Raw genomic sequence first — 26618 nt, forward strand, 5'->3', positions numbered from 1 at the left:
AAATCGTACTGATACTTTGGCAGCAAGTTCTGAACCTGAGTACGACTACGCGGGCGACGATTGGGAGGAGTAGCTGTCTCATCCTACGCTCAAGTTTGGAGGATCCGGAGTTCGCGCCTTCGCTATCTACCTGATGCTGTTCCGCATGTTGTGTGTGTGAGTGTGATTCCGCCAAGTGGCGATGTAATAATGAGTAAACCCCTCTTGTACTCTCTTTTGTTCGTGTATGACTTGTATAACACCTGAAACTCGGGTAATTCGAATTGACTCCTTCGCGCGTTAATTCGTTTTACAATTCGAATCTGGGGATTTCCCTTCGTGGAAATCTAGATCGTTTCACCCTACCTTTATGTGTAAAACACACATAACCAAAGGATATTGTCCTTTCTAGAATATCCTTAACCTTGAGGATCATCACATAAACACAATATGATACCATTGCAATCCTTCGAATACCATAATCTTTAGCAAGAGCTAGTGCTTCCAAGCAAGCCATTTTTGTGTTCGGCTGATCGTTGCCGCAGCAAAGAAACTAGCCTAACTACAATGAACTTCCCTCGATTGTTACGGTTCCCTCTCTTAAGCTCAATTCCTCTTACCATTTCCGTGGTCGAGCTCTTCAATCAGTCGATTGATCAAAACAAGGGCTCTCGAAGACTCCCTCATTAATAGCCTTCCTTCTTGTCTGCCATATTTACCCAACAAGTAAGGATTTGGATCCCATCAGCTTGAGGAGTATTGCAGCACATAAAGGTAATAACTCATTGCTTTGGGTCAGAGATCTGCAAATGAGCAACTAAATCAATTACATCTTCATCCAGCAAAGCCCACACATAGTTGGAAGGTGCACAGAAAAGCAAAGAATGCTCCCATGTATCATCATCAGCTCCAGCTCCAGAAATTCTGGAGAGAGGAGGGCTTCAGCTTCGCTGTCTTGTTCAGAGGCAAGAATCCGGCCCAGACCATTTCCATTTTCCACAACGTACTGTAAAAGGAAAAGTAAACTAACGGCCCAAAGCAGATGGAGCCTGGCCTGAAATCAAAGGGTAGTACTACAAAACAAAAAGGCCAATAAGCTGCCAAGGAACAGCTGCCCTTCTCGTGCCAAACGGAACGGGGTTACCGAGTACCGACCCTACTATTTATGACTATGACAATGAGGTGTGGCGTCGTCAAGCACGGCCGAACGACGCATGGAAGACCAGCCGGCCGGCAGGCGCTAGACGTAAGGAACACAAGCGGTTAAAATGCCCTAGATCACGGCTGTGTAGCTTGTGTGTCTCCTTCTCGTGTCTCGCTTGCATGCGTTAACCAGACAGACGCTTTTCGCATGGCTGAAAAATCATAACTGAAAGTATTATTTACTAATTTATTATAAAAAACTATTATTAAATGACTGATAAATTTAGTAGTAGGCTCAAACTGGACTAGACGCGGCGTGCAGTGTCAAAGCCGACGATGCGGCGTGGGCTCTCTCTTGATTCTAGATCGATCTCTGACGTTGTCGTCCGCCGTCAGTTGAGTCACCAAGTCTAGCTCGGTGCAGTTTTACAAGCTAGCACATCTCTTCGTCAGTCCCTCTCGTACGTGTCCGCGGTGTCGATGCGCGGAGAAAATTTAGTAGGCATGCAAGGGCCGGCGCGCGATTCGGTCAAGGCAAGAGAGTCGCTGCATTATTGTAAATAGCAGTGCTTTTGGTTTTGCACGACACGTGAAGATCTCCAAGCCGGGGTGAATCACAAAGCAAATTAGTATTATATCAGTAGTACTTAAAGAGTGCATGGTCATCGTCACCGTCATTGTCATCGTCGGATAAGATGCAGAGATATATATAGGCTTACCTAGTGGTGAGTGGTGACTGACGCTAGCTTGTGCTCCGTTGTGCAAAAAGCGAAGGAGCGGTGCCCGTCACGCTCCTCCGGCGCGGCGGTCCGGCCGGCTTCACCTATCAGCGCAGTGTGAGCGAGAAGAGTGAGCACGTGGGCGCGCATAGCACGAGACCAGCGGCCGCGGGTAGTAGGCGCCGACGCGGCTGCACAGCTGGCTGGCTGGCCGGATGGAACGACAAAACGTGGAAACCCAAGCACCTGCACAACACAACACAACAATGTCGACACCGCCCTAGAAGAACAGTTTGCCTTCTCGAGTGTTCGCTGGTGAACAGTAGAGAGAGGCGATTTTCTCATCTCCAGATCTTCCTCCCGTAGGATTGAAATCTGGTGCTTGGAGAGTGACTTGCAGGCACCCAAGTGGAGTGCGCTGCTGCTGTAAGTGTTCTTCTAGATCAATCGATTCTGATTTTCTCTTTCCCCATTAGTTTTCTCCATCAAGCCAGGAACCGACTCGGGATGAACAAGGGGTGATCTTTTGCATCACTGCCCGTCCTTGGTCAGATCTTTGTGCTTTGATTGGAGTGAGACTAATGGCTCTAAATCAGGGAAAAGAGAAGGAGAGTTCAGTTTTGGAGGTGGGGGAGGGATCTCTTATTCCTCTCAGCGCAAATAATACAAGTGTGAAAGGAATGAAGGAACAATGCCATGGAGTTGAGGAGCAAATTTCGGATCTATTTGGTAAGCTTAATCTGACTCCAAAAGAGAAAGAAGTGCTAGTTCTGGAAGATACTGTAGGTCCAGATTTAGCTACAGTTAATTATGCAGTGATTGGGAAGGTTCTTGCACCTAATTCGTTGCAGCTGCAGACCATTATGGCTGCTATGCGACCAGCCTGGGGCAACCCAAGGGGATTGATGGCGAGAATGGTTGGAGATAATCTGTTCATTGCTGAATTTGAGTCTGAAGCTGACAAAATTAGGATTCTTGATGGCTCCCCGTGGTACATTGGTAGGCAAGCTGTGGGGCGACAAGTTGTGATTGTAAAAGATTTTAATTATGATTTGCGCCCAACCGATGTATCGTTTGATGACTTGGCCATTTGGGTAAACATATTGAATCTTCCTTTGGGGCTACGAGATGAAAAATAGGGTTTTGAGTTGGCAGCTAAAATTGGAAAAAAGGTGCTAAAAATTGATGTGGATGAACAGAAAAGGGCTGTGGGAAAGGACTTGAGAGCAAGAGTAATTATTTCACTAAAAGATCCTTTACCACGAGGTATCTCTGTCTTTTCATCTACACGACAAAGGAAGGAATGGTATGATGTGGTATATGAGAGACTTCCTTTCTTTTGTTTCTCATGTGGTATTATTGGTCACTCAGAAATTAATTGCCCTAAACCAGCTCCTAGGGATGAAAAAGGTTGTTTGCCATATAGTGAAAAATTGCGTGCTCCTGAGGAGAAAAGATTAAAGAATCAAAGTGAATGGTTTATCCAGGGTGGTAGTCCCTGTAGGATTAGCAACTCCTCTGAAACTTGGGGAAGTTCAGATTCCAGAAAATCTTCTACAAAAAAAGGTGATGATAAAGACAAAAGTTTTAGAAAAGAAGTTGGAGGCAGTAGTGGCGTCGAGGTATCCTCACCAATAAAGAACCATATGTTTAATGATGCTAACATGAATGCAAATGATATGTTTCGGTATGATTATTCACTATATGATAAACAGATTCCCGTCCACACAAAAAAACGTAAATCTGATGAAAATCTGATGGAGAATGTAGCAGAAGTGGATGGAGATGCTATGGAAGTGTTCGAAAGGAAGTCATTGGCTCTGGTTCCAACAGTAAAAGGAAGTTTTGTTTCTCAAGATAGAATTGAAAGTGGGGCTTCTGAGAGTTCAAAAAAATTTAAAAATGAAAAGGCGGGGCTGCTCGAGCAGCCTCGCGTGCAAACATGAGGCTAATCACTTGGAATTGCCGGGGTTTGGGGAATGGCCCGGCAATTCGAGGACTTCTGGATATCCAGAAGCGGGAGGCCCCTGATATTCTTTTCCTATCAGAAACTAAACACAATGGTAAATGGTTGGATTGGTTAAGGTGGAAGCTAGAGATGCTGAATTTGGTGACAGTTGACAGTGTGGGTACTAGCGGGGGTTTGGCTCTTTTTTGGAGAAGAGGGATTGAAGTGGAGGTGAAAAGTTTCTCAAAATATCACATTGACAGTGTGATAAAAGAGAATGATGGGATTGAATGGCGATTCACTGGTATTTATGGTGAGTCAAAAAATGAAGATAAGGATAATACTTGGGAGATTTTACGATGCTTGAAGGAACAGTTTGAGATGCCCTGGCTCTGTAGTGGAGACTTTAATGAAATTTTATTTAATTTTGAAAAGGAGGGCGGACAACCGAGAGCAGAATCAAATATGCAAAAATTCAGGTTAGCTTTAGAAGATTGTGATCTGCAGGATCTGGGATTTTTTGGTGACCCATTCACTTGGCGTAATAACCATCATGTGGCTACCAGATATACAAAAGAACGGCTTGATCGTGCTGTTGCTAACAGCAGTTGGAGATATATGTTCCCTATGGTGAGGGTTACTAATGGAGATCCTAGGCATTCTGATCATAGGCCGATTATAATTGATGTGGGCTGTAGACAGAACATGGATTGCTTGCAGCAGATGCAAATAATGCCAAAGTTCGAAGCAAAATGGCTTGAGGAGGAGGAATGTGAGATCCGAGTAACGAAAGCTTGGGGTATAGCGATGGAGGAAGGATGTAACACTATGATGCAAATGCAGATGAAGGTGCTGGGTGATCTTTGGGAATGGGACAGGAACATTTTAGGAGATTTGGAAAAACGAATTAAAAAAGTCAAAAGTGAATTGGATACGTGCAGGAGGATGAGTATATCTCAAGAATCAGTAAACCGGGAACACTTATTGCATTATAAGCTTGAACGATTGCAAGACCAGCATAATACTTACTGGAAACAACGAGCTCATAACAGTTGGTTGACAAAGGGAGACCGGAATACTAGTTTTTTCCATGCATTTGCTTCAAAGCGGAGAAGAAAAAACTGGATTAGGAGTTTAAAAGATGAGAATGGATTTCTAGTGGTGGGAGACCAACTAAAACACTTTATTGCTAATCAATATCAACAGTTATTTATGTCATGTGCAGGGTCACATGCGGATTATGTGCTGAATTGTGTTGATCCTAGAGTCACAACAGAAATGAATGAGTCATTAATGGAGCCATTCACAGGAGAGGAAATCTGGAATGCTTTAGAAAGCATAGGTGATTTGAAAGCTCCTGGTGCTGATGGTATGCCCTCTATCTTTTACAAAAAGTTTTGGTCTTTAATTGGGGATCAAGTTAAAAAAGAAGTTCTTGAAGTCCTTAATGGAGGGCCAATGCCGGTTGGCTGGAATGAAACTATTATTGTGTTGATACCCAAAATTAGCTCGCCCCAAGTGTTAAAAGATTTTCGGCCAATTAGTCTATGTAACGTGCTTTATAAACTCATTTCAAAAGTTCTTGCAAATAGATTGAAGAAAATATTGCCATATATCATTTCTCCTTCTCAGAGCGCCTTTGTTCCGGGAAGACTAATCACAGATAATGTTCTTTTATCTTATGAATTAATACATTATTTAAATTCTAAAAGAAAAGGTAAGGAGGGACTAGCTGCAATCAAATTAGACATGAGCAAAGCATATGACAGGGTGGAATGGGTTTTCTTGCAAAATATGTTGATTCGAATGGGTTTTGATATAAGATGGGTGCGACTTATCATGAATTGTGTTACCTCAGTTACTTATAAAATCAAAGTTAATGGAGAGTATACTCAACAAATCCTTCCCCAAAGGGGCTTAAGACAAGGTGATCCTCTTTCACCTTATTTATTTATTCTATGTGCAGAAGGTTTATCAGCTATGCTGCAAAAAGCTGAAAAAGAGGGGAAGATTGAAGGCATTAAGATTTGACGTGAGGCACCAAGAGTAAACCACCTATTTTTTGCTGATGATTCCTTGATTTTGATGAGAGCAAGGGCTGTTGATGCTGCAGTACTTAAGCATATTCTGCAAGTATATGAAGATGCATCTGAGCAGGTAATCAACAGAGATAAATCATCAATTTTTTTCAGCCCAAACACTAATGAACAAATCAGGAAACAAATTAGATTGAATCTCTGCATTGAGTGCGAAACAAGGAGTGAACGTTATTTAGGTCTACCTGTCTCAGTTGGGAAATCGAAGAAGTTAATGTTTGAGTATATTAAAAAGAAAGTCTGGAGTAGGATTCAGGGTTGGCAGGAAAAACTCCTTTCTAAAGCTGGCAAAGAAATCCTTATTAAGGCTGTAGCACAATCCATTCCTACTTATGCTATGTCTTGTTTTGATCTTACTAAAGGCCTCTGTGATGAACTAAGTATGATTAATGCGAGGTACTGGTGGAGCCAACAAGATAAAATAAATAAAATTCATTGGCTGAGTTGGGAAAAGCTAACCAGATAAAAAAAAGAGGTGGTTTAGGTTTTCGAGATTTGCATCTATTCAATTTAGCAATGTTGAGTAGACAAGCATGGAGATTTCTTACCAGCCCCGATACACTTTGTGCACAGGTATTGAAAGCAAGATATTTTCCAAGGTCAGATATTCTCCATTGTGTTCCTCGGTCTGGTATATCTTATACATGGAGAAGCATTTTAAGAGGGGCTGAACTTTTAAAGGAAGGGCTTATATGGAGAATTGGGAATGGAGTAAATATTAAAATATGGGAAGACCCATGGATACCTAGAGGTACAACAAGAAAACCAGCTACACCTAGGAGGTCATGTTTACTTACTAGAGTTAGTGAGCTTATAAATCCAACAACAGGTGAATGGGATGAGCAATTAATTTCTGATATTTTTTGGCCCGAGGATGCTGCTGAGATCTTACGAATTCCAATAAATGTGGATATGGAAGACTGGCCTGCTTGGCACTTTGATGCAAAAGGAAGGTTTTCAGTCAAATCAGCCTATAAGCTTGCTGTGCAAAAAAGAGATGCTCTTATAGGAAGGGATGCTTCTAGTTCTAGTTGTGCTGGTGGATATGGGAATGAATTCCAGTGGATTAAGATTTGGCAAATCAAAGTTCCCAATAAAGTTAAAATGTTCATATGGCGTTTTGCACATAACAGCCTCTCTGTTAGAAGAAATCTGGCCATTCGTGGGATAAAAGTAGATACCATTTGTCCTGTTTGCAGAAGGCTAGATGAAGATTGTGGACATATCTTCTTCAAATGCAAGCATGTAAAGATGTGTTGGCGTCTTTTGAATATGGAGGATATAAGATCTGAGCTGGTGAACTGCCAATCAGGAATAGAAGTAATTAATAAGATTTGGGAATTAGAAACGAACATTCAAATACAAATTTTTGTCTTTCTTTGGAGATGGTGGTCTGCAAGAAACAAGGTAAATGATGGTGGAAGAATGGCAAATGCAACTGAGGTTTGTGGTTCTGTATCATTCTATCTAATGGAATTTACAAAGTTACATAAGCTTGAAAAGAAAGTGATACCCGCTGCTATTGAATGTTCATGGAATCCTCCACAGGATGATATATATAAGATCAATTTTGATGGTTCTTTTGATCCGAATAAGAGAATTGGAGGCTATGGATTTGTGGTGAGGAATATGAAGGGAGAGGTCCTTGTGGCTGGGGCTAGGAACATTTCTTATGCTTCTTCAGCTTTGCATACTGAAGCAATTGCAGCCTACAAGAGTGTCCTCCATGCAGCTCGATTAGGAATGTCAAGAATTATCTTAGAGACGGATTGCATAGTGCTTGCTAATGCTCTCAAATCGACAAATTTAGATCGTAGCATTATTGGTGCTCTGGTAATTCAGATACGAGACATTATGCAAACAGAGTTTTCTTTTTGTGATGTCTCTTTCTGTAATAGGTCATGTAATAAGGTGGCAGATGCTTTAGCTGTCCATGGAACTTATGTGTTGAATTCTGGCTTAGATGTGTTAATGAGCCAAGTGCCTTTGTATATAATGGACCTTGTATCTGGCGATAAAAAAAAAACACAACAATGTCGGGTGGCCGCCTACGTAGTACGTGCGTGGAAGCCAACGCAAGGGGAGTGCGACTTGCATTGCATTGCATTGCATTGGACGCGCGCGCTGCCTAGGCCTAGCTCATGGCTGCACTGCAAAAAGACAAGCGACTGTGCTCCTCCAAGCTTTGCAAGTACGTCATGCACGGTAATGACGACCTTGAACACGAGATCCAATCTCCCTCCGTCCCACCGTCCTCAATTATAAGTTAATCATTTCGAGAATATCAGACAGTCAAAGGACCTTAAGTTTGACCACATTTATATAATAATAAACATCAAATAGATATCTTATAAAAATATAATTAATAATAATGTATTTAGTTAGTATCATAAATATTATTATTTTATTATATAAATTTAGTTAAATTTAATATATTTTGACTCTTTAAAATTTTTACAATGACTTACCGTAATTTGGAACGAAGGAAATACTGCAAGAAGTGCTATTACAGTACTGGTGCTTCATTGTTTGTCTATCCAAAGCTTCCAAGTTCACATAGGACCTCCCGCGCTTCCAATCCGGCCGACGATTAAGCATGCCGTCACGACTCACGTGTCATGTTGTTCATCAGCAAAGGTAATCGAAGCTGGGGCTGGGAAGATTAAATTGAGAATAACAAAATGGAACATATTTTGAATGAAGCAAAGTGTTTGATCACTGAGCGTAACTTTGCTGGTTTAGGTTCTTTGTAATGTAACATGTCTATCTGGGTACGTTATTCTTTCAGCACTATCTACTTAATTAGTTCAGTCTCAATCTTTCGATAAGTAGAAAATTCCTTATTTGACACTAAAAAGCTTGCTCTTCCCAATTTAGCACACAAATTCCAAATCTTTCTTATCTGGCACCTTTTGAAACTTTTGTTCCCAAACTAACACTACCATGAGCTGTGGCACTTAACGGTGTTAATTTTATTGTGAAAAGACATTTTTCCCTTCTAAGTGTTCCAATTTTTTCCCCTGGTGGGCAACTGAACAACTTGCATGCTTTGTTTTTTTCCTGACACTCAATAAAGCCAATGCTCCAATTTTATTACGTTGTTCGACTACCAAATTTACATCCTAATCCAAAATTTACATCGTAGCCTCCGGAATTGACCACCAAAGTACATGGCATTGGAAGGTGAAACCATGTCTTTTTTTTTGACAAGGATGTGAAACCATGTCTATGGTGGTGATCTGCACTATGTCTAACTCGAGAAACTCGTATATGATTGCTCTCCTTCGTCTGCACGGAGCCAGAGTGCACGCCTCGTGTTAAACGACGGCGCGCTAGCTATTTCACCTTCGATCACTCTCAGTAAACTATTTAAATTATATCTTTGGAGAAATTACTAGGCTTCCTTTGTACTGCCTAAGAGCATCTCCAAGAGATGTGCTAAATTTGTTTTGGAGTCCATTTTAGAGTTTAAGCAGCAAAAATGATGCTCCAACAGCTATTGTATCCCTGTTTCTAAATTGGCTAGCTAGCCATCCCATGCTTTTCGGTGGCCATAAAAAGCAAGCCTGCTCGCTCGCTATTCTCCGATTTCCCGTCTGTGGTTGCATGTTCCCGCATACACGAGCTCCCTTCCTGAACGTCGATCTGGTAGCGAGGCCTTTGGTCCGTCTGATCGGGCATGGTGGTGGGCGCAAAAATAATAACAGCCACGAAGGGATGTCGATCGGTTAAAGTTTCAATCACCTGTGTGTTAACGTGGCATTGTTAAATATATATAAACAAAAAAATAGCTAAGCTGTTGGAATGATATATCTTTTTTAGAACTTTTCTATTTTACTTAATAGCTAAAATATAGGATTTGGCTATTGTTTTTAGAACAGCTCTTGGAGATGCTCTAAGGACTAGCTAGTCAGGTAAATCTTGCTTACAAGTACTAGTTAGTTTATTACGCGTACGCATACGTGTGCTCCAATTGGCCGGAACGTTACAATCGACCAACCAACCGTTCTAACCGAAGATCACAAAAGTGAAATCTATTACTCTCTCCATCCCAAAATTGTAAGTTATTTCAAAAATTTTAGAGAGTCAAACTTTTCTAAGTTTGACCAAACTTATATGATAAAATAATTATTATTATAATACCAACTAAGTATCATTAGATTCTTCCTTAATTATATTTTCATAGTATACTCACTTTACGTTACAAATTTTGGTATTTCTCTCTATAATTTTGGTCAAACGTGAAAATGCTTTGACTCTCCAAGATTTTTGGAATGATTTACAATTTGGGATGGAGGGAGTACAAAATATATCACGCTCTCATGCGCGGCCACACATATACATCCGAGAGGAAACACAACTATAAATACAGCTGAGAGGGCCCGCGAGCCTTAGACCACTGAGCATTCTAAGGCTATAGCTATAGCTCAGGTCGATCGATCCATCCATATATCAGCGATATCACTTAGACAGACACATTGTCTAGCAACCAAAACTTCCAACAAGTTCACTAAATTATATTTCATTTTATATGACATGACAGTCTTGAAAATAACGTCATGAAATTCTTCACTAAGACTGACTTAAGAAGCTAGGTCAGGCAAGCTTTACTGTTGACTGCTCCGTTGTTCATCCAACAATTAATAAGAAAGAGCACAAAGTTATTCAAATGTCGTCCACTCTTTCCTGAAAGTTGTTACTGCTCCGTTCGCTTATCTTATAAGCCATACTTTTTCATAAGAAATCAGCGAACAATATTTTCAGCCATGACTTTTTAGACAAGCAAACAAACTCTAAATATAACCCAATGTCCATCTAAATTCCCAGCCTAGAGTTGCCACTTGAAACAAAATGTCTATTATATACATTATTTTAAACTATTCACTTTAATTTGGGTCATTATAATATATAAAAAAACTAACAATATATATGTACATGTGTGCGAACCACGCATGTGGGAGCGAAATAGCGAGTCGCATACTATGGTGTCGATGACAACATCAAACTATATAGCTTAGGAGTGGAAACCGGAAAAACAAAAATCCTGATGATTCATAAACCAAGTTAGGACGCTTTGTTAATGTATAGGCTGTAATTCAACAAGAATTAACAATGTTCAAGCCAAAAATTCACTAAAATACATTAGAACAACACAAAGATACATACAAAGAGAAAAAATATAAAAAATTGATGCAAAGACATTCAAAATATGGATAAAAATAAAGCCATATATGATTATGCTAGAACATGAACAAATACTTAAAACACAAAGCAAATGTAGGTAATTTTCATTAGCTGTCGACCTTAAACTTATCTATGAATCCATAATGATTATAACGCTTATAAATACTACTCCCTCCGTCCCTGAAAGAATCAATTCCTAGGATCCGTGTCAGTCAAACTTTTTAAAGTTTGACTAACTTTATAGAAAAGAGTAACAACATCTATAATATAAAATATACATTATATGAAAATATATTCTATGATGAATCTAATAATACTAATTTGATACTATAAATCTTAGCATTTTTTTCTAGAAATTTGGTCAAAGTTTAAAAAGTTTGACTTAGGACAACTCTAGAAATTGACTCTTTCGTGGACGGAGGGAGTATTAGCAGTAGTTCTTTGTTGAGCCCGAAATGATACATATACAAGCTGGTTTTACGCTCTGGGCATGAAAAAAATCAACCATCATCAATGTTGTCCTAATCCCAAATTTACATCGTAGCCTCCGGAATCGACCACCAAAGTAAAGTATACGTCTGTTATCCAGAAAAAAAAAAGAGTAAAGTATACGTGGCAGTTGCCAGTTGGCACTGAAAGGTGAAACCATGCTTAACATGTACTGGTGGCAGAGGTGATCTGAACTTCGTCAAGTCGAGAAACTCCTTTCTAATTGCTCTGCTTCTACACCGAGCCAGAGAGCGCGCCTAGTGTTTAACGACGGCGCCCTATTTGACCTTCGATCACTCCCATTTAAACTATTTTTTTATCATGTCTCGCTATCAGTACACTTTCCTGTACTGCCTAAAAATAAGTCAGGTAAACCAGTAAATCTGCGTCACAAGTACTAGTACTCCAGTAAGTTCATGACGCATACGTGGTCCAATTGGCCGGAATGTACAATGGACCAAACGTTCTAACCGAAGATCACGAAAGTGAATCTATTATAAGATAACGTATCACACTCTAATCTCATGCACGGCCACGTACCATGTCGCATATAGGCTCGGAGAGCAGCGCAGCTATAAATAGAGCTGAGAGCCCAACGAGCCTTACACCAACTGAGCGTTCCAAGCCTAGCTAGTAGCTAGCTTAGCTGAGGTCGACCAGCTGCGATCACTTGGACAGACTGGTCAGTCGTCCATCCGACGGCGGCAGCATGGACGACAGCATGTACAACGCCATCCTCCTGGCTCTACTAGCCGTGTCCATCCTGACGTTCCAGCTGCGTCGGGGGGCCTCCCGTCGCCGCCGGCCGCCGGGGCCGCGCACGCTGCCGGTGATCGGCAGCGTGCACCACGTGGTGAACACGCTGGTGCACCGCAGCCTGCGCGACCTGGCGGCCGTGCACGGGCCCATCATGATGCTCAAGATCGGGCCCATGCCGCTGGTGGTGGTCACCTCGCGGGAGCTGGCGCGCGAGGTGCTCAAGGTGCAGGACCCCAACTTCGCGAACCGGCCGCGGCTCCTGGTGGGCGGCATCTGCGGCTACGGCTGGGCCGACATCATCTTCGCGCCCACCAGCGACTACTGGCGGAAGATCCGCAAGCTCTGCATCCAGGAGGTGCTCAGCCCCAAGCGGATCCTCTCCTTCCAGACCATCCGCGAGGAGGAGGTGGCGCGGCAGGTGGACGCCATCCGCGCCGCCGCCGGGGCGGGCGGCGGCGGCGCGCCGGTGAACCTGACAAGGATGCTGTACGACATCAGCAGCCGGACCATCTCGAGGTCGTCGTTCGGGGAGGTGCGCCCGGACATGCCCGTGTTCCAGGACGCCATCAAGCGCGTCATCGGCCTGTCCAGCGGCTTCAACGTGCCGGACCTGTTCCCGAGGCTCCGGGAGGTGCTCGGCGAGCTCACCGGGATGAAGCGCAAGCTCCGGGAGATACACCGCACGTTCGACGCCATACTCGTCGACATCATCGCCAAGAGGCGCAGGGAGCGCGCCCAGATGGTGGCCGCCGGGAAGGAGGTCGTCGACGAGAACGTCGTCGACGTCATGCTCACGCTGCAGAAGAACGACCACGCATGGGGCTTCCCACTAACGGACAACACCATCAAAGCTGTCGTCTTGGTATCTCTAGTTCTTTATTACTGCATCTCCTCCACTTTTAGATCTTCTTCTGTTGATTATCTTTTGATTCGTGATTCGATTCCATCGACAAAAAATTTATACAGCACGAGGTATCTAATAATATATATACAACATGCACAGGATATGTTCGCCGGCGGCACGGGCACGTCCGGCTCGTCGACGGAGTGGGCGATGTCGGAGATCGTGCGCAACCCGCGGGTGATGAAGAAGCTGCAGGAGGAGATCCGGCGCACGTTCCGGGGGAAGGAGAGCATCACCGAGACGGACCTCCGAAGCAGCGACCTCAAGTACCTGAAGCTGGTGATGAAGGAGGCGATCCGGCTGCACCCGGCGGCGCCGCTGCTGGTGCCCAGGGAGAGCATCGACACGGCGGAGCTCGGCGGCTACGTGGTGCCGGGCGGGTCGCGGATCGTGGTCAACGCGTGGGCGATCTCGCGGGACCCGCGCTACTGGAAGGACCCCGAGGAGTTCAGGCCGGAGCGGTTCGCCGAGGACGGCGCCGTCGACTTCTACGGCCTCCACTTCGAGTACACGCCGTTCGGGGCCGGCCGCCGGATGTGCCCTGGCTACAACTACGGGCTCGCCGGCATGGAGCTGGCGCTGCTGCAGCTCATGTATCACTTCGACTGGAGGCTTCCGCCCGGCGTGGACGAGCTCGACATGGAGGAGGCCATGGGGCTCGGCGTACGGAGGAAGAACCCTCTCATGCTCTGTGCTACTCCCTACGTCCCTGAGCCGGCGTTGCCCGTGGGCTAGTTGAAAAATGGAGATCCACTTTTTGGCACGCACCGTAATATACCCCTGGAACAATATATGCATTGACGTGTTGGCGTTTATGTACATAGCCTATTGGCCAGAGGACTCTTCTCGGCCCCCACACACAGTCGATAAGGCTTATCGGCGCGATATGGCCTACTTTGCTGTACGAGCCAGCCCTCGCCAGAGCCTTGTCGGTCTTTGGAAGGCCGATAGGGTCCTATGTCGGCCCTGCAGAGCCGATAGGCCTCGATCGGTTATCCGGCCGGCCGACAGGGTTATACATCTAATCTATGCTATGGTGAAATTGTATAAATCTCTTTCACTTCGGTTTCTACATCTCTATGAGGTTATGAGCCATTTTATTGTAAACATCGTTCTTAGATCCCGTTTGGCATGGCTCCTAATAAAGTTTTTTTTTTTGCTTTAGCTCCAAAAGAATAGTTCCATAGGAAGCTAGAGTTGTTCTGGTAAACTATTTGATAAAATAGCTCTAAGAACCCCATATATGGCCTACCAGGGCAAGTTAAAGTCAGGTGAAGCCACTATTTTTAGCTTCATCTTTCACATACCTTCCACGTGAAGTCGTTTAATTTTATTTTACCCGTTTGGCAAAACGGCACCAAATAGCTTTGATATGTTTTCATTTCCATTCTTGAATCCCGTGATGTGCTTAAGAGTTCAGTTATTTTCACTGCCATGGTATAAGTAGTGGATGATTAATCGTTATTGATTTTTGATAGGCCCTGCATGGTTGTAGTAATTCCCTAGTCGTTTAATTTTATTTTACCCGTTGGCAAAATGGCTCCAAATAGCTTTGATATGTTTTCATTTCCGTTCTTGAATCCCGTGGTGTGCTTAAGAGTTCAGTTTTCACTGCCATGGGTATAAGTAGTGGATGATTAATCGTTATTGATTCTTGATAGGCTTGCATGCTTGTAGTAATTCCCTACCATCATTATCATAAGCACATGGGTTAAGCATGCAACGAGAAACTCGAAGTGATACAATGAAATTGCAAAAATAGAAGCCATATAATTCCGCCAAATATAACGTTGTTCGATATCATGCATTGCTACTAAATAAAAAAAAGTTAGTTCAGACTAAACATAGGCAAAATACACAACAAAACCATTTAGGCCGTGGTACGATATATTCATCTTAATTTACAAAATGCATTGGATTGAAATTGAACTAACTTCTATTTTATTTCACTCCAACACATATGGGTTGTAATAGATACACATGTATCAAACAAGGTCTTATATGGGAGAAATCAATCTCAAAGTGATTTTATAAGAGATTTCGGCACTTACTATGCATACAAAAGGGCGGGCCCTTGTATATCTGACGGCGATGTATATGAAGCTTATACCCCTTATGACCTTGTTTAGATGCACAGTGTTGGAAGTAGAATGGAGATGTCTATGAATTTTATTCGAGTTGATGTTGTTCATGTGCCACGCTCTAGCAATAGGTGTGCATATGAGCTTGCTCGAATTGGGTTGAATTGGGACCCGGATCGGTCGCATGTTTGGATTGATCCCCTCCCAGAGTTTGTACAAGAACTGGTGTCTCATGATGTAAATGATTCTCTCAAGATATAATAAAGTGCAAACTTTCAAAAAAAATGGAGTGCATGTGCAGATTGAGGTGGATTTAACTACGGTAATATATTCGTTATTGTTCACAGCATAGCCGTCTCATGTGTTATGTTAGTGCCATTGCTGCCGACGTCATGCTCTCTATCTCTGTAGAAATGGGCCAGTACCACAATTCGGGGCCAACCACCAAACCCAACTATTGTAGCACAAGTTGACGTCACCACTGCTGTACTTATCGACGAGGCCAAGGGCCTCCGCAGTGGTTGTATCTTACCTGATTCGATACATTTATTGCTACTATAGAATCAAGTCTTATACATTGCGCAGTTGGATCGATAAAGAACCAGGTGCAATGCATAGAACCGGCTCCGATTGAATAAAAAAAGAAGGCAGTTTTTTAGGGTCTATATGTTGGACATTGCTTATCTATACCGTTGAATATGCATCGATATGTGTGAAACAATGAGGAGAAGTGTGAACACAGTTAAAAGAAGTGCAGCAGCACGAATCTCAGAGCACATTTGGATGGTCCAGATAAGCAATGCTGAGCGCGTACAAGCTGCATTGCATTATTGATAAAAAATAGATGTTCCTTTTTCTCTCCCGGCTCCCTCTCTCTAACGATGGATTTTTATTCTTGTGGGTCCCATTTTAACAAGTAATGTCAAATCATTGTATAGAACCGGGGGACATTACCGTCGCAACCGTACGTAACACCTGCTCCAAATAGACACGGGATCTCTTTTGCTCATATAGGAGGCAAATGCACGCTATAACATCATTATTATTATCGCTAGAGGTACGTGACACCTGCCTTTAGACCGCCACGATCTCCTCGACACTCGTTAGAGCATCTTTAATTGCAGTTTATAAATTGCTAGCTAGATAAAACTTAGAAATAATTAAAAGAACCACTGTAATTAAGAATTAAGAATTATGTGAATTATGAGAGAACTATTTCTAAAAACTCGTATCGTACTAAACTAGCTATTTGACCATCGCTTCCTATTTGTTCTCACTTTTGATAGCTAATAAAATTCTTTATAGACTACTCCAGTAGCTATTTAATAACTATTGATGACGTGTCAGGCGGTCAGGGCACTGCCGACTACATGACCGGCCACCAAGAAAGTTGTGGAAGATGCAGATAACCCAGAACTCCGGCAGCACTGCCAGGTCGAAGGCTCTTGATAACAGAAGAAAAAGGCCTATTATATATTCACTTGACAGTGCCTAACTCACCTTCGTCCAAAGTCCAAAGGAAACAAGGTGCCAATCTACCAAAAAGTACACCCACATCCTACACAACCTTGTGGAAACAAATGCCTCCCTCGCAGCAAAACGGCCCCCAGCGATCCGCCTCCATCGAAACCCAGCACCTCACTTGCTGTCAGTAAAATCTGCATCAATTACATCGCCTTCGTCGCCTGGCTTCTCAGCTGAGCCAGCAGAAGCATCAGCACCAGGGGCAGGTCCTGCGCCTGGGGCACCCTGCTGGCTGTAGAGGGACTGCCCAATCTGCATGACTTCCTGGTTCAATGCACTGATGGCATCCTTCATCGTCTGTGTGGAGCCACCAGCAACAGCATCCTTGAGCTCTTGCAGCTTTGACTCCACCTTTCCCTTGACTTCACCTGGGACCTTGTCCCCTAGTTCCTTCAGTTGCTTCTCGGTCTGGTAGATGACCGACTCGGCTTGGTTCTTGGTGTCAATGGCATCTCTCTTCTCCTTATCCTCCTTTGCAAACTTCTCAGCTTCGTCAACCATCCTCTCCACCTAGACGGAATTGATCAGAAACGCCAGTACGGAAGGGAGTGAGACCTAAAGTACTACACAAACCATTGCTTAAAACATGACAGTACATCATTTGCTGGAGACATACCTCGTCTTTTGGCAGAGTGCTGGCACCAGTAATTGTAATATCCTGCTTCTTCCCTGTACCCTTGTCCACAGCAGTGACAGAAAGGATACCGTTAGCATCAATATCAAACTTGACTTCGATCTGTGGAACACCACGTGGGGCAGGAGGGATTCCATCAAGCCGGAAGCTACCAAGAGACTTGTTGTCTCTCACAAACTCTCTTTCTCCTTGGAGAACATTGATCTCCACACTAGTCTGGCCATCAGCAGCCGTTGAGAAAACTTCCGACTTTGAGGTAGGCAATGTTGTATTCCGTGGGATAATCTTGGTCATAACACCACCCAGTGTCTCCAAACCAAGGGACAAGGGGGTCACATCAAGAAGGACAATGTCGCTAACATCACCAGACAAAACTCCAGCCTGTAGTAAAAAGAAAATTGACACTCAAGAAAACATTCCATAATGCAATGTAGGAGTAATTCCAAGCAACAGTTGAACATACATTAGGGCATTGCTCATCGCCAAAATCTGTCAACAAGGACAGTTTAATGTTCTCATTTCTATGGTTTGGACAGAATTTTGCAAGAATGCCGTTCTCAATATAGTGTTGTGACATGTTTGGTTGCATACTGTATGTTAGTTAACCAAACAGGAGTTGCTTGCGAACTGACCTGCACAGCTGCTCCAAGTGCAACAACCTCATCAGGGTTGACCGTCACATTGGGATCCTTTCCTGTCATTTTCTTGACAAGCTCCTGAACAGCTGGTATTCTAGTTGAGCCACCGACAAGAATAACCTCATCAATATCTTTGAATTGCAACTTTGCATCTCTAAGGGCATTGTCCACAGGGGTCCTCAGCCTGAATGACAATTTGGCAACAAAAATATCAGCAACAAGTTCTATACTCAATCCAATCAGACCATATTCACCAAATGCTAGTAGCTGTCAGAAGGATACACATTTATGTACATCTATAATCTTTGATCTGACCATGCTATCATAGGCCATAATTATGTACCTGTCAAGGAGATCTGAGCATAGCTCTTCAAATTTAGCCCTGGTAAGAGTGGTCTCAATATGCTTGGGGCCATCTGCAGTAGCTGTAATAAAAGGCAAGCTGAAGGAACAAATAAAAAATTAGAACAGAGCAAGCAAAAAAATAGGCTTTAAGGATGTTAATGCTGAGAAAAAAGAAGAACCTTATGTTTGTTTGGGTCAAAGATGACAGTTCCATCTTCGCCTTCTCCGCTGCTTCTGTCAATCGCTGCAGAGCTTGCTTATCTTTAAGCAAGTCAATACCCTCATCATTCTTGAAGTTTCCAGCGAGCCAATCGACAATTCTCTGAAAGCATATATGGCATTACAAAGACGTGCATTTTGCAGAAGCTTTGAGTTATCAGATCTACAACAACCACTCAAGATTACTACCACTTATGATTACAGTTCTACAGGAAAGAAAATTACCAAATCAAGCTCAAAGTATATTAGCAGTTGCACTATCAATCCCAGAATATGTAGTCTTGCTTACCTCGTTGACCCCACCAAATTTTAACATATATTTTACAAATAGTGGATTATAAAAATCATGATGACTGGTGTATATAACTTCATTGAAAAGAAGTAACAAAAAATACTTGGTGCACAATTTAGACATTGGCACACATCATTGGTAAGTGGTGATGGTAGTGCTAACAGTGAGCTCCTAGAAGAACTAACACAAATAACAACAAGAAATCAAGAACACACTGTACCGACATCAATATGCACCCTGTAGTCAACTAAATTACTCAATCAATAAACTACATTTGTTGTCTTGATCCACACATTGCCAGTCTCAAATAGCTACTTTTTGTGTATGGCTGAAGAACATATAAAAAATGGATACTTTTGCATACATTATTAGCTGTCACAGTTGTCTAAGGTTCATGTCATACATATGACATCTTATAAAAGGTACAGTAGTACAGGTTTTTTAATAAGAAAAAGTTAAACATGTACTCCCTCCGTCCCACAAATAAACGCATTTCTTTGACTTCTATGATTTATGTTTGACTGTTCGTCTTATTCAAAAAAAATAATAAATATTTTTATTTTTATGACTTATTTTATTGTTAGATATATTTTTATAATGATTTATTTATTTTCTTATTTGCACACAAAAAATAAGGCCTTGTTTAGATGCGAAAACTTTTTGGATTTCACTACTGTAGCACTTTCGTTTGTTTGTGACAAATATTATCTAATCATAGACTAACTAGGATCAAAAGATTCATCTCGTGATTTATAGGTAAACTGTGCAATTAGTTTTTGTTTTCGTCTACATTTAATGCTTCATGCATGTGCCATAAGATTTGATGTGACGGGAAATCTTGAAAACTTTTTGGTTTTTAGGGTGAACTAAACAAGGCCTAAACAAGACGAATGGTCAAACATGAAACGTACCGGTCAAAAAAATGCATTTATTTGTGGGATGGAGAGAGTAGTTGCAAATACCCTATTGATGGATAGCCACTGACATGAGATTAAAAAGCAAAGGAAACAAGAATTTTTGTGTGCCAAGAGAGAGAGGAAGATAAAGACAAATGAAGAAACCTTTAGAATTGCAGTAAAAAAATGCATTTGCTGTTAAAAAAGCATAACCGATGACTAACCTTGTCAAAGTCATCACCACCAAGGTGAGTGTCACCCGATGTAGACAGCACCTCAAAAACACCATCACCAACTTCAAGAACTGAAAATATCAAGGGAAATATATGATCCAAGAGGAACCAACAATTTCATTTAAAACATCTCTCAACAAGCAAGGGAATTACAACAAAAAAAATCTGGAACATGATAATATGGTTCAAACTTTCATGGTATGTGATACTTTAGGTTTTAGGGTTTGCTACATGATAATATGGTTCAAACTTTCATGGTACGTGACACCTTTTGGTTTTAGGGTCTGCTAGGGATTTGTTTAGGATTTTATTTGAGATTCTTTTGTCGACCAAGATTCTCATGTAATTCTGTATGAACCACCTGATCATACCTCTTTCATATTACTATCCATCATCTCCACAGGACTCCACCCCCACCATTTTCATAAACCCCAGTATTCCCTTTTGACTTCCATGTTCCAAATGGGACTACACAGCTACATATGAACATAACATAATACTATAACATGACTCCCAACTTGATGTCACATTACAAGTTACAACTATAGGTACTGAAAAAGATTGTAGCCCAAATCTTTCCAGGCAAGAGGTTTAGTATCTGTTAAACCTCATATAGGTTATGTACTGCAACATTCTATAAAGCTAACCAAAATTATAAATTATGTGATAAATGTGAACAGACAGATCAATGTGGAGAGCTATCAAGCAGGAATAACAGGACAGATACCTGAAACGTCGAAGGTGCCACCTCCAAGGTCAAAAACCAGAATTGTTTCATTGTTCTTTTTCTCAAAACCATATGCTAGCGATGCTGCGGTAGGCTCATTTATAATACGTAGAACCTCCAGCCCAGCAATGCGGCCAGCATCTTTGGTTGCTGTCCTCTGCGAGTCGTTGAAGTAAGCAGGAACTGTGATCACTGCCTTTGTGACCTTGTCATTTAAAAACTTTGATGCATCATCCACCAGCTTTCTCAGCACCTAGAAGACATAAAATGTACGACAGCATGGATCAGAAAGTGTGTACAATCAAAATTACATCTTGCATGCAGTTAGTTTCAAAGGCTACTCATATCTCTACTATAATTCACCTAACAGAATTATGCTTGGTCCACCAAAAAAACAACCCCCGCTGAGGGTGTCAACCATTGTGTACCCAGAAAAACATACACAGGATTTTGTCTCCATAGAAATCAATGTCTCAAAACCAACCAAGACAAATCCAACGGCTGTAGAGGAAAGTTTGAAGCCTGCATCAAACTCCTGACCCCCTCCACGCTCCCCCCTGCACCCGTGCGCTTCCACCGGTCAGGGTTCGAATACCCACGATCACGGAAAAAAGCCGAAGCTAATTCTACGATCACGAAAAAAGATACTACAGAGATGTGAATAGTTATTCGCCGCCGGCCTTCTTGCCTGTTGCCTCCTCCACGATCCCGCCGGCGGCCGTCTTCTCCCAGATCAAGACCAGAATGGCAGTCGCCTCCACCCAATGGCAACGCTTCCTACAACATGCCAGCAATGGAACTCTTGTTGTTTCTCTGCCGGATGTGGTGACACCATCGTGCTGCTCCATCAGGTAACGAGACCGTTCCTCTGTTCTTCGTTGAAACCGGGACTGCGGGGATCGGGGACCAACCTGTGTTTCCAAATACTGTATGTATGCTAGAAGAGAACAATTGCTCTGCGCTGATCCCGTTGATATCCGGGTGACTCATGTCATGAGTCTAGACAGCATGCGGCCAGGTCTGCTTCTATCTTAGACAACGTCCCGTTCAAATTACAATGATTATCATTATCAAAAGAAATTCCAGTGATTATCTTCATTCACAAATTAATCCATTCTGTAGCCGAGATTACTTGATGGCGAAAATATTGTAAGATACAATGATTGGTTTAAAATTTTAAGATATCTACGTTTCTTTCCTTTTCAATTAAGCCCATATAGAATTATATGTAGAGAACAAATTAATAGTTTGAACTAATCATCAGCAAATAGTTTACCCGTGTATGTGCCGTCTCCAATTACAAAAGTATCATTAAAGACCAAATGATATTGTGAGTTTTTTTTAGAAAAAAATCAGAAGCACCTGTTGCACGCATCCTTTTCTTTACCTGAATTACTGAACAATCTAACTGTACTGTTTAGTTTATTAGGCCAAATAAATTATGTGTTTAGGTACGACTAGGCTACATCATTGAGCTATTCTGGTTTTCAGTGCAGTACCATGTGTTTGGATTATATCGTAACTCAGACCCATTGATACTTAATTTCAGCTTTTCTTGTTAACTACATGTTTTATATTTTATTTCTTGTAAAGCATACTAAAAATCTGCAAAAAAAAAATGTCGTATTACTGATCTTGTTTACTTATCAATTTGAACTAGGGCAGCTTGTATCCCCTACAACTTTTGATTCTGGCATTGGAAACGCCGTTAAGCTGCTAAGCTGTCTAAGAAAGAAGGTTGTTTTTCATCTACCTGAAAATAGATAGTATTGTCCTTGTGCATGAGGACTGTTTTTAATTTCTGTTTTCTGTCTCCATGTCTGAAACGGCCAGTTGGAGGGAGCAGGAGCTCCGGTGTGCTCGCCAACAGGTATGGTCGTCATGTACTCATCTTGTGTTTTTTTGGATTCGACAAAATCTGCATTTCCTGTTAAACAAAAAGTTTTTTCAACATTTTGCTACTTGTTCAGGGCATTTTTAAGTTTTTTTCAACATTTTACTACTTGGGCCTTGTTTAGATCTAAAAAGTTTTTGGATTTTAACACGTTAGCATTTTTGTTTTTATTTGACAAACATTGTCCAATCATAAAGTAACTAGGCTTAAAAAATTCGTCTCGCGATTTACTGGCAAATTGTGCAATTAGTTTTTGTTTTCATCTATATTTAATGTCTCATGCATGTGCTGCAACATTCTATGTCACAAAGAATCTTGAAAACATTTTAGTTTTTAGGGTGAACTAAACAAGGCCTTGTTCAGGGCACTTTTATTCCTACTCCGGAAGACAGCCGCATTCAACTGGTGAAAATGATAATTTACTGTTATTTTGTGTCAAATGTTTAGATCATACTGGCCAGTATCCTGAGCTAAGCTATTATTCGTATTTATAGATGCTTTGGCATTTAACATGGACTATGCTTGATGGCAAGATGATCACAAAATCACAAAAAGCAGAGAAATGAACAGGCTGCACTCAATGCATATGCCAGTGATGATGATCTTCGGTGTATTATTTTAGCATTATTTTCACTAGAATGAGAAATATTAACGCCGCGGTAGATATGTTTCCCTCTTCATAGATATGATTTTTTCAAGGATCTTCATTATAATTTGGTTGTTTTAGTTTGCATATATTCCACTTTTAATTTATATGTGTCTGAATGTTGCCGTAGCGTTAGCACGGGCATTATACTAGTCTGTTTTAATGGTTCGATTGTTATGACTATGATGAAGAGAATTACCATAACATGTATGGAACTATGGATGACATGCAGAGCAAAGCATATGAATATTATGTCACAACTCACAAAAACAAAAATGCACAATACTATGTGACAGAATTTGTGAGACTCACCAACTCCATCAATGATGCTTTGAATTAGGTACGTACAGCAAAGTTAAGGCAAAGGTAAAATATTGGGCTCCCATCGACCAATCAATAGAGAGAAAACTAATTAATTAACCATGATAACAATTTAATTTTCATGGTAATCATGGCTAACATGGTCATTAAACTAGCAGCACCGATTTTTTAAAAGTAAATGCTGCTGAATAATTCTAATCACGAAAGCCCGCTAAATTATAAGGCAATTATTGACTAAAAATTTGAAGACTGCCATTACGATTTTGCTAAATTATGCATCTACTCTGTTAAGGTAACTGTACACTGTCAGAATCCAGGAAACACAGTAACAACTAACCAACAGAGGTACTGAAGATATACATTCGGAATTAGTGTTAAACCTGCGCGGAGATCTCCTCAGCTGCGAACTGCTTGCCAATCGCCGGGCAATCGAGCTTGACGTTGCCGTTGTCGTCCCTCATGACGCGATACGAGACCTGCTTGGACTCCTCGTCGACCTCGTTCATCTTGCGGCCGATGAAGCGCTTGACGGAGAAGAAGGTGTTCTCCGGGTTGACCACGGCCTGGCGCTTGGCGATCTGGCCAACGAGGCGGTCGCCGGACTTGGTGTACGCCACCACCGAGGGCGTGGTCCGCGCCCCCTCGGCGTTGGTCACGATCGTGGGCTTGCCGCCCTCCATAGCGGCCACCGCGGAGTTGGTGGTCCCCAGGTCGATGCCCACCACCTTCTCGCACGCTACCCGCAGCGGGCGCCACCTGCGGCCGCGGCCGCCGTAGACCGCGGCGGAGATGGAGGGCTGGCTCCGGCGGGGGCCCTGGTGGTGCGCCGCGAAGAATGGGGTCGAGGTGGGGAAGGTCGTGGTCGCCATGGCCGGCCCGACGGCGGTGCGAAGAGAGGTCGTCTGACCAGGTAGGAGGGTTCGCGAAACCCTAGGAAGGGAGAGGGATGAAGAAGGGCGGATTGGAGTGTGCGGGGGATGGGATTTTGGTCTGGTTTTGGGAAATGGCTAGAGGTTGAGGAAGAGATAAGGGAAAGGAGGAGGATTTTATAGGGCTCACTAGCGGGGGAGCGCCCGTGAAGCTGTGGCTGGAGCATCGCATCTGGAAGGTAGTATGAGGTTCTGGAAGCGGCGGGGCGGGGGCGCTCGCAGGAAGTTTAGCGGAGGCGGGCTTGTCTCCATACCATACGACGGCTGGGTCAGGCCGGCGGGCCTGTTCACACATCGTTCTCGTAAAATTTGGCTGTTAGAATATTCTCTGTGTTTCTTTTTAAACGTCGCTACGATATTTATACTGATTAAAATGTATCATTTCTTTTTAAAATGTAGCTAGGTTTATAAAAAATATTAATAATATTTGTACCTTCTAATAAATTTATCATAAAAATATCAATGATCTATCTAATCTAATGAATTGTTCGTTCGGCTGATAAACCATGACAAAACGTATTGCTGGCTGATTTGTTATGAGATAAAAATATTGCTGGATAGCTGGCAGATTCGGCTGGTTTTTTAGAATGTAGCTAGGTTTATAAAAAATATTAATAATATTTGTATCTTCTAATAAATTTATCATAAAAATATCAATGATCCATCTAATCTAATGAATTTATCATAAATTGAACTTAGCTATAACTCCGTTGGTTAGCTAGGTTACCGTGTTCAAAGCAGATTCGACGACTGTTTTGATTCTGCACATATAATTTTTAATTAAAAATTGAATGGGTCTGTAGTGTGCGTGCTGCGAGGGCGCTACTCAACTGAATACTGTCAATCAAAACAGATGGGGTTCATAAATAATAACACAAATTCAAGCCCATTCATTGCTCTATGAAAAAAACTACAATGGAAACAATAAGATTGAATATTGAAATTGTGTCTCAAATGAGTCTTAATGAAAGTTCATGTCTCCATTTTGAAGACTTCTCTATGTTGAAAACAGTATGGACAAATAACTTATTTATCCTATGAAACTTTTATCATCTATGAGCTCTTTTACCCATTTAGCTAAGAAAGAATAGATACAGAGTGGATAATAAATCGATATGGAAATCATAAGTTGCCCATAAACCGCTAGTAATCACGAATATCTCCTTTTTTTGTAACTTTGAATATCTTCTTCTCTAACCTCAGATTATAGAAAGAAGATTTAAGAGGATCCTATGAAGAATGTGATCATAAATCTATAATAGAGTCCGACCACTACTTAAGTAAAAAAAGATTTTGACTTTTCATATATAGACCTTGTTTAGTTCTCCAAAAAACCAAAAACTTTTGAAGATTCTTCGTCACATCGAATCTTGCGGCACATGCATATGAAGTATTAAATATAGATAAAAATAAAAACTAATTGCACAGTTTGTCTATAAATCACGAGACGAATCTTTTAAACTTAGTTACTCCATGATTGAACAATGTTTGTGAAATAAAAACAAAATGCTACAGTATCAAAATCTTAAAAAAAAATTGGATCTAAACAAGGCCATAGAAAGAGACTACAATGAAACCTTCACTGGACCGATCTTATTGACGAAATAATAATAATAATATAATCATCATGATCGTGCATTACCTCCTAGAATACCCGTGGAGCTTCTCCAAGCAACCGCTGGCCACGTCTGCTGAAATGGCGTTAGCCGTTTGATTGCCCATCTTGTGGTGCATAAATATTGGAGCTGATTCAAATGAATCTATCATCGATTACTTTATTGTCTAATTTCTTATGTTTGCCTGCATTTGTGGCCTGCTTATTGCTGATTTTGATTCTTAGGCCTTGTTTAGTTCCGAAAATTTTTGCAAAATCGACACTGTAGCACTTTCGTTTGTATTTGACAAATATTATCCAATCATGGACTAACTAGGCTCAAAAGATTCGTTTCGTCGATTTCGACCAAACTGTGCAATTAGTTTTTATTTTCGTCTACATTTAATACTTTATGTATGCGTTT

The 26618-nt window shown here is 41.8% G+C and overlaps 3 protein-coding genes across 3 annotated transcripts; 2 read left to right on the top strand and 1 right to left on the bottom strand.

The window, feature by feature from the left end:
• Window positions 1878-7840, top strand: LOC110430565. Its single transcript, XM_021448360.1, has 3 exons — window positions 1878-5158; window positions 5756-5946; window positions 6459-7840. Exons 1-2 carry the CDS (start codon window positions 3784-3786, stop codon window positions 5818-5820), a joined length of 1440 nt encoding a protein of 479 aa, XP_021304035.1. The 5' UTR covers window positions 1878-3783; the 3' UTR covers window positions 5821-5946; window positions 6459-7840.
• Window positions 12096-14253, top strand: LOC8062958 (premnaspirodiene oxygenase). The gene has a single exon (XM_021448351.1). The coding sequence runs from the start codon at window positions 12268-12270 to the stop codon at window positions 13954-13956; it is 1689 nt and encodes a 562-aa protein (XP_021304026.1). The 5' UTR covers window positions 12096-12267; the 3' UTR covers window positions 13957-14253.
• LOC8054132 (heat shock 70 kDa protein 6, chloroplastic) lies at window positions 16709-24720 on the bottom strand. Its single transcript, XM_002466585.2, has 8 exons — window positions 24052-24720; window positions 20811-21063; window positions 20075-20154; window positions 18623-18765; window positions 18442-18540; window positions 18093-18282; window positions 17443-17841; window positions 16709-17336 (listed from the first exon to the last, which is right to left on the bottom strand). Exons 1-8 carry the CDS (start codon window positions 24538-24540, stop codon window positions 16941-16943), a joined length of 2049 nt encoding a protein of 682 aa, XP_002466630.2. The 5' UTR covers window positions 24541-24720; the 3' UTR covers window positions 16709-16940.

This window comes from Sorghum bicolor, chromosome 1, assembly GCF_000003195.3.
Source record: "Sorghum bicolor cultivar BTx623 chromosome 1, Sorghum_bicolor_NCBIv3, whole genome shotgun sequence".
Taxonomy (NCBI): Eukaryota; Viridiplantae; Streptophyta; class Magnoliopsida; order Poales; family Poaceae; genus Sorghum; species Sorghum bicolor.

What these genes read in the sequence shown, in the direction of transcription:
- LOC110430565 (XM_021448360.1), top strand. Translation starts at nt 3,784, where the DNA reads ATGAGGCTAATCACTTGGAATTGCCGGGGTTTGGGGAATGGCCCGGCA. An exon ending in GAAAGCTCCTGGTGCTGATG is followed by an intron (nt 5,159 to 5,755) that starts GTATGCCCTCTA and finishes TTCTATGTGCAG; the next exon opens with AAGGTTTATCAGCTATGCTG.
- LOC8062958 (XM_021448351.1), top strand. Translation starts at nt 12,268, where the DNA reads ATGGACGACAGCATGTACAACGCCATCCTCCTGGCTCTACTAGCCGTG.
- LOC8054132 (XM_002466585.2), bottom strand. Translation starts at nt 24,540, where the DNA reads ATGGCGACCACGACCTTCCCCACCTCGACCCCATTCTTCGCGGCGCAC. An exon ending in CTGAGGAGATCTCCGCGCAG is followed by an intron (nt 21,064 to 24,051) that starts GTTTAACACTAA and finishes TATGTCTTCTAG; the next exon opens with GTGCTGAGAAAGCTGGTGGA. An exon ending in GCACTCTGCCAAAAGACGAG is followed by an intron (nt 17,337 to 17,442) that starts GTATGTCTCCAG and finishes AATTCCGTCTAG; the next exon opens with GTGGAGAGGATGGTTGACGA.